An 11,970-nucleotide genomic window follows, 5' to 3' on the forward strand; every position below is an offset into this window, starting at 1 on the left:
GTCCTCAAGAGGCAGGTGCACTGCAGTGCTCTCCAAGCCCCCACAGGGCCAGTGGCTCTCCAGCTGCTCACCTGTGGGATCCTGGCTGCTGCCCACCAGCTCCGCCAGCTCTGCCACTCCCGGTTGTATCTCATTGACCAGGTCCTGGATGGTCAGCACGGGCAGCTCTTCTTGCTGCACTGGCTCAGGTGATGCCAGCTCGACGGGCTCTGGTTCAGCCTCCTGCTGAGGGTCTGGCTCCAGTTCTTGCTCCGGGCTGTGCTGCAACAAAGCCTGGCGGCCCCGTCCTCGCCTGGATCCTCTGCCTCTCCTTTGCCATTTTCTCTTCTGCTCCCTGACAGGGAATTTCACAAGTGTTAAGAGCTGGGTGTGGGATGAAGGACTTTCCCTCCTGCCCCAAGGCCACTTTGCCAGGCACCCTGCTGTGATCATGACCCAGTCCATCCCAGCAGAAACTGCAGTTCTGCAGCCCTCCTCCTCAGTCCCACACTGCAGCCTCCTGTGGCTGCACTGAGTCGGGAGCTTGAGCACCAAATTTTTCCCCAGCCCCACGCTGTGGTTGAGAATTGCTTGCCACTGGACCCACCACCTATATAACCCAACTCTGACCCTCAGCACCTGCCTAGACCTTCAGTAGCTACTGGCAGCAGGTCACCTTTCCTCACTGAAGACTGATGGGGCCCAGCTCGGCTCTGTCCTTGTGCAAAGATGGAGGGGCTGGGCAGCCATGCCTGGGATGAGGTTAAGTCCACCAAGAAAACAACTCCACAGCATAAGCAAGATTTACCTCATAACCCAGTGAACTGAATCTTTCTCCTGGGCTTCTGCTTTTCTCTTCCGGAGCATCTCCCGATCTCTCAAGCGGTGGGTGATGAGGACCTCTACAAGGGCAAATTGAGTGTTAACATGACATCCTGGCCAAGAGACAATTCGATCTCCCCCTGCCTGGTCACAGAGCACTGTCATGCAAGAGGTCATGCTTTTTTTGTCATGAAGTGGGTCTTGATATGAAGCTGCGTGGGTGCTGTACATCCAGCTCAGCCTCAGTGGGTAGGATCTGATGACACACAACCCAAAGCTCCCACGCTGCAGCAGTGAGAAGAAAACTGCAACTAGAAATTTAGAGTAACTTTCAGCACATCCAGCATCACGAGGACACCATGAAATCCATTGGCCAGACATCACTACAGGCTGCGAGATAATTTGATTTGCTCTGTTGTTACCTTTTTCCCCAGATAGCTGCAACTGGCCACCACTGAGAGTAAGATGTTCATCTAACCAACTAATTAAGGAGAAAGCCTTGCCCTGCAGAACAGCCATAGGAACATAGGAACAGGTCTGTGGGGGTGAAGGGGTGAGCAGGAGGGCACAGGCTTTCCCATACACAGAAGATGCTCATGTGTATTAGGCTGAGACCCTGTAGGGGATGGGGACCCACCAGAGTCAAGAGCAGGGCTAGTACATGCTGCTGGGAATGAGGAGACCGGTCCCAAAGACCACAGAAGCAGCCCCAAGCTGGTCTGCAGCTATGGAGAAGTCCATGTCAGGGCTGAAGACAGACTGACTCATGTGAGAAAGCTCCAATGCTGACTTTACTGTTTGGGCAAGATGTGCAGGTTACCTACAGCCACCAGGAGAAAGGGGCACCCCCCAGATGCCAGTCACCCTTTGCAATGCCTTCTTAGGCCAAGGTAAATTGTTCCCATTCCACTGGCTGCAAAGGGCTCCAAATGGCTTCCTGAGGCAAAGACATCTCGGCCATCTTCACTGAACCCAGCACTGAACTTCTTCCCCCACATCTTTGTTCTAACAGACTACATCCCTGACGATGTGGCAAAATCCAGTCAGTCCTGAATTTTCTAGCTTGGACTCCAAGCTGTTATAATAAAGACCTGGCTTAGATCAAGTAGCAAGACACGGCTCTGTTGAGACAAAAAGCATTGTTCAAGAACAACACTACGTCCCTGGGGCCGGGAGGGAGAGGGGACTCTTCCCACACATACACTGAAGAGGGCACAAAAGCACTGATTTTCATAGTTTTAACAAAAACCTACAAAATGGAAATGCAAAACTATGACCTGCTCCTTCCAGATGTAATCAGATCCAGCTCCTTCCACAAAGATCCTCATCTCACACTAAAGTATTAGGCCAAATCAGTGAAGAATGGTCATTTTGTCATTCTCTTGTCCAGCTGAGAGAACTGACAAGGTGAGAAGGACTTCTGAGGCTGAGCTGGGACTACAGCTCTTGTATCTCGGATGTCTGTTAAACACAAAAAACCCATAGTCCAGGACAGAAAAAAGCTAGACTAACAGCAGGAGCCAAGTTCTACCCATGGTAGATCTTCACACAAGACACTTCTGACAATAATAATCTTGCAGAAATCTAGCTTGGAAAGGATTTCTCTTGGTCTCTGTTCCAATGTCCATATCAAAGCAGGGCCAACTTTAAAATTACATCAGGCTGTCCAGGACCTTGTCCAGGAAAGCTGGGAATACCTCAAAGCCCACTTCTCTGGTCTCTGCAACACTCTCACTGTTATTTTTTTTTTCTTTTCTATCCAGCCGTGTTTGCAACGTGGACCTGGTGCCTCCTGTCCTTTCCCTGTGCACCGCTAAAAAGACTCTGGCTCTCCCTTCTCTGTAATCTCTGTTAAGCAGGGATCACTGCAATGAGATCTCCCTCTCAGTCTTCTCTTCTCCTGGCTGAATAAGCCTGGTTTCCTCTGCCTGTCCTCGTATGTAATCTGCTCCAGCCTTCAGGAGTCTTGGTAGCTCTGCACTGGACTCATCTCAGTACACCTTTGTCCTTCCTGTGCTGAGTTGCCTAAATCTGGGCATGGTATTCCAAGTGCTGCCTAATAATAACAACTGCCACCATTAAAACCACAAAATAAAAAATAATCCTACTTTCTGTTGTTGCCTATTAGTTTTTCTGTTCCTTTATTGCCATTTTTTGTTCCAGGAGCCCCCTTTGCTCTGAGCACAGTAGAGACATACAGGAGAAGGTGGCTCTTCTCCTAAAAATATTCCAGCCTAATCAGACCAAAGAGAAAGGGCACAGCAGGATACCATACACATATGAAGGCCACACGCAACAGCACTGCCAGAGTATATCAGTTGTGTTAGGGGCATCTCAGCATAACCAGAGACAGTATCAGCCTCTGAGACGAAAAACACTGGACTTGGACCGCACAACATACAGCCGAGTAGACATTCCCCAAATGGGAGGCTGTTCCCCAACATGAAAGAGTATCAGAGGCAGCAGAGCACGGCCAGCAGGAGATGACTCTGCCATCCACATAGCAAAAGGCAGGAAACTGCCTAGGAAGATGAAGTTACAAGTTGCAGTAGCAGGATCTTCACAGAACTTCAGTTTAACTACTGAAGTACATAATCCCTTGCACATCCCTTTGCAGCTGAGGTAACTTTCTTTCCCTTTCAAAATGTCTTGTGAGCCATAAAAGCACTTTTAGCTGCTTGCAATCAGCCTCCTTCCCAACCCATCCTAAGCAAATTGTTTTGCACAAGTAGCGAACACCTCTCATTCATTTTTAACTGGTGGAAGAGAGCACTCCCACAGCTGCTCCAAACCTCTCTGGAACCTGCTAGCGCTAGGCAAGAAAGATCACAGTAAAACATCTGCATCCTGATGAAAAGTTGTTTAGCAGAGGACCCAAAGATCCAGAGATGAAATGAAAAGAAAAAAAAAATCCATCAAGCTAAGAGAACAATGAGACGGTATTGCCAGTCTGCAAACAGACAATATATTGATGCTGCCTGAGGGACTTTGTCTGAGTTGAAAAGCCTTTATAGGCTTTGTGATCTGAAACACCACACTGAAAAAAACACATATATTTGCAGTTAAATGGGCATCCTCCATCCTCGAAGCATAAACTGGTAATTATTAACTCCTTTTTTAGAAACCACTGATGATCATTCTCTCCTCCCTCTGAAAACTCAAGCTAGAAGTAGTCTAATCCTTACCTGGCACAGCATACTCCTCACGGGCTGCAGATGATGGCAGGGAAGAGTCCGAAGAAGCACAGTCTTTGCCTGAATTTGCCATTGCTCTTTGCAGTTTTAATTAGAAAGCCGCTTAGTTCCTTCGGAGCAGCATCTGGAGATACTGGTGCAGCACAACAACAGCTTGAAAAAAATGCAGACAGCCCGCCCAAAACTTCTTATCTGGCCAGGCCACTAGTAGGGCAATAATATTCTCCTTATCAGAGTGCAAAGGTGTACGCGTCTCTGCCCAGTATCTACTGTGTGGATTGCAACAATGTTAGTGCTTTTATACAGCAAATAATTCCACTTCAGATAGGAAATTTGCACTCACTGCTGCTAAACTGTGACTCAAATGCTCTCATTTATAGTAGAGCAAAGCTGCATGGCAGGGCAGGATGAGGCAGTTTTTCAGAGTGGTTTTCAGGCTAGTTTTCAGAGTGAGATGCAGAAAGGTTTGTTAGTCCTTGAAGACCCCTTGCGAGGTCTGAAATGGGACATATGCTATTTGAAAGGTGTTTGCTTAGGATGCTGGCAGTACTGGTGGGAAGGGAACTCTGTCTCCACTCCAGCACCCCTCACAGCAGGACTGTCCACTGCATGGGGTCAGGGTGGCTGTGGCATCATGTGCTTTGGAAACCCCTAAGGATAAAGACTGTCAAATTCATGTGACCTGTCCAAGGGCTGTACCACCTTTCTGGGAAATCCAGACAGAATAATGAATCCATACTAGGACTCCAGCCAAGAGCCTATGTGTGTTGAGGACTTCCCAATGACCCATTGGTCCAGTACCTGGTGGATCAAGGCTATGAGCAAAGCACTTCTCTCACAAAGCAGGATAGCAATGGGCAGGCCCAGTAAAACCAGTGGGAAGACCTGGCTGGTCCCTCATTCCCACAGGAGGATATCCTTTAGTGGTTGCTCTTAGCTTGCTGTTGCCCAACACAGCTGGACCCCCATCACTTTTCTCCATGAGATACTCAACTGCTTACACTCTGGTGAGGTGCTAGTGCCCCTAACCCTCCTGCCCCAAATGAATTCAAAGTGGCTCCAACGTTGATAGAAGAACCCAACAATGTAGCTACCCCCAGATCCTCTGGGAATTGCCTGCCTTTCATGGCAGGGATGATCCTACCTCCTTGTGCAGTCCCAAGACTTGCACCAGAGCAGAGCAGCTCCTCAGGGTGGCCAGATCTGGCCTGCCTCGAGCCTTTGCTGGGCTTTTTTTTTTTTTAAATGTACAGCCTGTGCTCTCTGTAGGTTCTCTCTCTAGGTCCCTGGTAGCTCCAGAGTTTGAAATCTCATGCATGTGGGTCTCTTAAGACGTAACCTGGAGGTCCGTGGTCATCTCTGCTGCCTTTCTGCTTATCCCTTGAGTTACCACTTTACTCTAGGGCTCCTCCCCTGTGTCCACTGCAGATTACATGGTACCTCCAGAGAGGTGGGGCAGGCTTAACAGCCCCCAAAGAAGCAGCAGGGTGCTGGCTGCAGAGCAGATATGAGAAGGCTCTGATACTGGAGAGTGGGCCAGGAGCATGGAGGGCATAGAGAGATGTAAGGCTTCCAAGTCATTCACAGGGGAGTTTCTTGTAGCTCAGTTGCAAGTGAAGGCAAGGCATCCCATGCTGGTGAGGGTGTCCATGTTTCAGCACTTTGTGATGCTGCATGGCCCTGAGGTCACCCTGACTCATGAAGACATCGTGAAAACTGTATCTTGCAGGATGCTCTACCGTGCGAAGACAGTGCTTGGTGGGAGAGGAAAACATCACACCTCAAATACTGTCTATATTTTGGGCTTCTCGCTACAGGAAAGACATTGAGGTGCTGGAGAACATCCAAAGAAGGGCAATGAAGCTGGTGAAGGGTCTGGAGGGTGTTATGAGGAGCAACTGAGGGAGATGGGGTTGTTTAGCCTGGAGAAAAGGAGGCTGAGGGGAGAACTGATTGCTCTCTACAACTACCTGAAAGGAGGTTGTAGTGATGTGGGAGTCAGGGTCTTCTCCCAAGGAATAAGTGATAGGATGAGAAGAAATGGCCTCAAGTTGCACCAGGGGAGGTTTAGCTTGGATATTAGGAAAAATGCATTCACTGAAAGGGTTGTTCAAGCATTGGGATAGGCTTGCCAGGGAAGTGGTTGAGTCACCATCCCTGGAGGTATTTAAAACGTGTGTTGACATGGTGCTTAGGGACATGGTTTAGTGGTGGACCTGGTAGTGTTAGGTTCATGGTTGCACTTAATGATCTTAAAAGTCTTTCCCAGCCTAAAAATTCTATGATTCTATATGCCTGGCCTTAGGGGGACATCACATCTGGAAGTACTCTTACAAAGAGCTTGACAAATTCTGGGCTGCTTGCAGGTGATATGAAACATAGAAGAAAGGGTGGAAATCCCTGGGTGTTTCAGTGCTCCATGGGAACTGGGTGCATGCTCAGGCTGTGGCTAACTCAGCTTCTCACACCCTCCATCTACTCAGTCACTCCAAAGCCTGGTGAGGTCTGATAAATGACTTTTGACTCAGCAAAACGTTGCCATAAGACACTGCAGAGCTGGCACTGTGAATGTTTCTCCATTCCAGCCATCTTCTAGCTGGGTGAGAACCAATAGATTTGTAAAGAACATTTGTAAAAGAAAGAGTCACAGACACAGCAACACCAGGCTTTGCATCTATGCATAAGTCAAAGCTCTTTACAAGTGTCAGTGGTATCTCTGTTTACCCCTATCTGGCATTGCTACTGCAAGGCAATATCCAGAGACCAGCGTATCCCTCCCTGCAGTCATGGATGCAGCCCTGAATCCAAGGTTATCTGGTGGATCAACATGGGCAGCTGCGGAAGCTACGCTGCTGTCACCCTAGCAGAGTGTCAGGGCACTTCTTCCAGTTTTATCTTGCGTGACAATTTTCAGGCTTGTCCTTCATACTCTGACTTGAGGCTGGTTTGGGGGCAACTTGCCTGGTTGCAACATGCTTCTCTGGGAACAGGACTACCAGTAGCTCTGTGTGACGAACTGTGGTGCCTTCCTCCCCCTACCTTGACTGAAGCTTGAAAAGTTGGATAAATTCAATGGCAAAAAAAAAAAATTGCAAAAGTCAAATCTGTGTGCATACCCCCTGCTAGACCAGTGCATTGCAGGCTTCTCACTGTCCAGCAGCTGCCTCCTGAGTCTCACCTGACCTTGCCAGACACAGATCTGCCAGGCTTCAGAGTCAGGCTGTCTGTGCCAGGCTGGATCCAGCCATTCTGCACTGGCCCCTGAGTTCTGTGGTGGTGTTAATTCACTCTCTTCTCCTCCCCTCAGTCTGCCACTTGCTCTTGAGCCATGTGAAATGAACAGGCAAATCTGCCAGTCCTCAGGGAGGATGTGTATCTCTGAATTCGCTGACTGTAGAGTCAACGCTGACTCTGTCCTGAGGCTCCCCACACTGACTTTGCAGGTCTGGCCCGCAAGTGTGTGTTTTAGCTCTGCAGTTTCTGAATAAACACTCCACGTTGTGCTGGAGGCATGTGGTTTCCCTCTTCAGAAGAGCCCCTGAATTGTCTGTTGTTTTTTCATAGCCTCTGCAAATAAACAGACATGGCTCGCAGGGGATACACAGTGATGGGCTGCAGCCATTCTGCCTGCATGGCTCGAGCCATCGCGTGGCGTTGAAATGCCTGTGCCCCTCACCCTGGGGAGAGAACGAGTCCCAGTTATGCACCATGCTATGCTGGGCATAACCCTACCCTCAAGCCCTGCCAGAGAGCTGGGACAATGCTGCCCAAATACGTCCTGCCTGCAGCTGGGTCAGCAACGGCAGGAGCAGAAAACCCCAGGGGGGAGATGAGGAATGCATTTCTGTTATTCACCATGGAAGTGTTCTGGGGGAGATAACCCAAAAAACGATGCAGAGGAGAGACCATCTGAAGGTCTGGACAGAAGGACTGGCAATGCAGAGAGCAACATGCAGCCAGACCACTTCTCCCTCACTACCTGAGGACTGGAAAGGGGCAAACAGGCTTGCAGAGCCCCAGGACAAATGGACAGATGGTGTAATAGCAGCAGCTGTGGACAGCTGTGTCTCTTCCTCTGCAGAAGTGGAAAAGGTCCAGGGAAGGAAAACAGGGACAATCAAAGCTCTGGACAACTCTGAGCAATTAGCCAGGCTCGGACTTTTCAGCCTGGGGAAGAGCTTTTAATGAGAGTAAAGCTTTTAATGACAGCAGCCACCTCTGGGACAGAAAACAGCAGATGCCAGCCAGATGGATCTCCCATCTGACCAAGCATGGCTGTTTTATGCTCCTCAATACTATTTCCAGCTGCCGCATTAAATCTATCAGCAATGGGGTTTTTGTGCATTATGGTGCTGTGGTGTCCCACCTGGTGATTCCACGAAGGCGCAGAACTGGAAGACGTGTGTGGGGATTGATAACATGACCAGCTGGCCAAGCACAGGAGCCATGACACTGGCACAGCTCCCAGACTCACAAGGTGGGCACTGACTTCAGGGAGCTTGCTTGATCATATGAGGCACACCGGACACATACCCAGATGCCTTCAGATGAGTAGTGTGAGCACAGTAGCAAGTCAGAGGAGTGTGATCCCCTGTGGGTGAGCACAGACCTGTCCTTGGAGGGTTTCAATTCACACTGAAGCACTTTTCGAAGCTGATCAGAAGTCTCAACCAGTCATTCTGTAGAAATACAACATCTGGTGCAGGACTGAACTGAATTCAGGAGGCAAGCCCTGGATTAGCCAGTGCCCACTGATCTCTGCCACTGAGAGCAAAGGGACCCCCTTGGATACCGAAGCTGTACAACCTCGTTACAGGTATTTCATGAAAGGTGAGTTGTGTCCCATCTGGTAGAAGTGGGAGACGGAAGAGCAGAGGGACCCCCAAGGACTTGATGCACACTTACACTGTTACCTTGGTTGGACTGTGCCCTGCCACAGTCCCAAAGATGACCCTGACACCAGGAGCAACTTAGACCTGAAATTTGGCAACTGGCTGGGAACCTGCAGTTCCCAGAGAGCATTTCTGGGTAATTAGTTCAGTTTGGAAGTTGCTCTCAAGTGCTGGAGCAGTGATCCAAGGTTCTTTGCATTCAGAGTCGCTACTCGGGCTCTTTCCATGCTCCCGTGTGCTATCTGGTCTGATTCCTGTTGTGGAATGCTTTTGGATAAAAAGTGGAATAACATCCAATATGAGAAGTGCAGATGTTACTATTTTCAAATTATATCAGCTCTGGAAGTGGTGGTGTTTATTATGGAGCCAGGGACTTGTCTTCTCCCATGCTGAAGAAACTTTATTTTCTGTTTTCTAAATTACCTCCTACAGAAAAAAAACTGCCCTTGTTCAGCACCCTCTTCACCAGGATCTGTTTGTTCCTTGCTACTCCCACATGGCCTTTCTCACAGGAATGTGGGTGAAATAACATTCACAGTGCAGAGCCCTGGTTTGTGATGTGGATATGAAATTAATGTTTTGACTGTACGCTTTTGGTAGCTCTTTGTGCTGTTTTCCCTCAGCCTTGCATAAAAAAGTGCTGTTGAAATAAGATTGTGCATGTCATTTTATTATTCACCATTGCTAACTTAAATGTGCAATCAGCACAGAGCACACAGGATCAATTAATCACCTGTTTCTAAGCTCAGGAAAGCACCAGAAAGCTCAGATATCTTGACACTGCCCATCTTTCAAAATCCAAATGTCTTGCCTGGTTTTCCTAGAATAACATAGGAAAAAAGAGTAAGAGCTCAAAAAAATACTCCTCGAGTCATACTTTGGCTCCCATCCAGCCCACGTAACAGAGCTGACTATTATAAAATTGGCTTGCTCATTTTCCTGTCTAAAAAGCTGAGGTGACTGCCAGCCATGCTGGCCCACAGATGTCCCCTCCCTGGGCATGCAGCACTGGTGGTGGGTCTCCAGCCCAACCTGCTCACAGCAGGGCTGTCCCCAGTGTGAAGTTATGGTGGCTACGGCTCTGTCTGAGCCCTAACCACCACCGCTCCAAGGATGGAGACCCTCCCTACCTCCGTGGTGCACCACCCTCCTGGGGAAGAGGTTTCCCCTGTGTCCAAACTGTACCCTCTGGGTCTGCTGCCCCATGTTGCATTACCTGCTACCACCAAGAGGACTTGGTGACTCCATCCCATTTGCAACTGCAGGCTGCTGCTATATCCCCCTAAGACTCCCCTTCCCCAGACTAGCTGGATGCAGCTCCTCCACACCTCCTTGCAGCTTCCCTTGACAACCTGGTTGTCCTGCTCCTGCAGCCCAGCACACAGTTTGTGTTATTTGCTGTACAAGTGCACTGCGGACCTGTATTCAACCCGATCTTCACTCTCAGTCCCTTTCTAGCAGGAACCCCCGCTCACAGTCACTTCCCAACCTTCATAAAATCACTGCCTCAAAGAAATGCTTGTGCTTCTCGTGAAGTCACTGTTGCCCTAGTCCTCAAGTTTGTGGTGGTACCTTTGGTTTGAAGTTCTGCCAAAAGAGCCATGAGACACATAACTGGGCATCTTCATTCACAGAGGTCCCTTTGAAGGACTTAATGGTGCTATTTGACTGTCCAGACTAGACACCCAGTTGACCTTTTTGCCCATCTAAGTTCATCAATCCCTTCTCTAATTGCAGGCAGCAAAGATGGTGGGAGCTTCTCACATACTCTACAGAGCATCTGGTTTGTTGCCAGCTTGCAGGCACTCATGTTGGAGGGTCTCCTGGCCATGGACTCCTGACCTCACCTTTTGGATTGGCTGATCATATAGCCACAGGGTGGTCTGATTTAGCAAGCTGATCCAATAGTTGAATATTGAGCTCTTCTGTGGGATTAGCGTTCTGCCAACACAATGAGCTAAATCCCTCAGCCTGCAGTAGCACAGTAGTCACTAAACGTGGTGCCAAGGATGGGGCAGAAACTTGCAAGCAAGGGCTGGGGGCATGCCTGCACCTATCTGTGGGCACTGCCAGTGCAGGAGGATGAAGTTCACAGGCTTCACAACCCAGCGCCTGGCTCAGCTGACATGAAAAAGTCCTTTTCCACTTCACTAGCAGGAACAGATGTGCTTCCTGTCTGCCATGGCGTTCCCCAGGCACGGGGGAGCCTAAATGAGAGTATTTCACAAGTTTCAGACAGCCAAAATTAGACCCCTGGAGGTCTCTGCCAAGGGCATGAGCTTACATTTGCTGCACACAGAGCTGGCATTCATTGGCGTAGGTGTTCCCATCGGTCCCACAGACAGGTAAATGCAGGAGAGGGCAGGCCTGCAGCTCAACCGTGTCTCCACACACTGGCTGGAAAGGAGAAACCATAGCACACATTTCAGTGCCAGCAGCACCCATCTTTTCCTCCCACAGCACCTGGGCGGTAGCAAGTGCCACTGGCAACCTGGTTTCCTCTGCCCTGGAGAGGGCAGGGCGTGCACATAGAGTGGGAAAGCAGGGAGCAGAGTCCACCGCATCCCTCAGTGGGACTCACAATCTGGGCTTTGATGCTGAAGCACCAGTACCCATGAGGCTGGGATGATTGCTGGGAACAGCCTTTCTCCCAGGCACACCAGACACTAAATCCTATCTCAAGCCATGAGCAAGGAAAACCAGAAACATCTTACCCTTCTGAAGCCATTCCCTTCGTTCAGCTCTGCCCCTGAAACAGAGCAGAGACCTGTGAGCATTGCAGACCTGTGACTGGTGACAGGAGCACGAGGCATCGACAGAGGGTCACGTCCAAACCAAAGGGAAGGCAGGGTTGTGCAGGGCCCACTCAGGACCTGGATCAGCTGTATGGGTTTTGTGAGGTGGGATCAGTTTGCTGCATGCCACCTGTCTCCACCCTCTCAGCAACACAGTGCACAGCCTCTATCTGCTGCTGAGCTGGCTGGGACAAAGCTGGGAATGCCTGTTCCCACCTCCTAATCCCTCTTCTGTCAGCCCTCTCTCTCAGTCTCTGAACCAGGAGCTCCACAGAGCATCCAACATGT

General features: G+C 49.6%; 1 protein-coding gene across 1 annotated transcript; it reads right to left on the reverse strand.

The window, feature by feature from the left end:
• Window positions 1-9,652: 9,652 nt before the first annotated feature.
• On the reverse strand, window positions 9,653-11,636 carry LOC104156761 (chymotrypsin inhibitor-like; the record flags this gene model as incomplete). Its single annotated transcript, XM_009694685.1, has 3 exons — window positions 9,653-9,707; window positions 11,172-11,284; window positions 11,602-11,636. Coding segments are annotated over 3 exons (203 nt in total), but the record flags the coding sequence as incomplete, so codon positions are not given.
• Between the last annotated feature and the right edge of the window lie 334 nt (window positions 11,637-11,970).

This window comes from Cariama cristata, unplaced genomic scaffold, assembly GCF_000690535.1.
Source record: "Cariama cristata isolate BGI_N322 unplaced genomic scaffold, ASM69053v1 scaffold15442, whole genome shotgun sequence".
Lineage (NCBI taxonomy): Eukaryota > Metazoa > Chordata > Aves > Cariamiformes > Cariamidae > Cariama > Cariama cristata.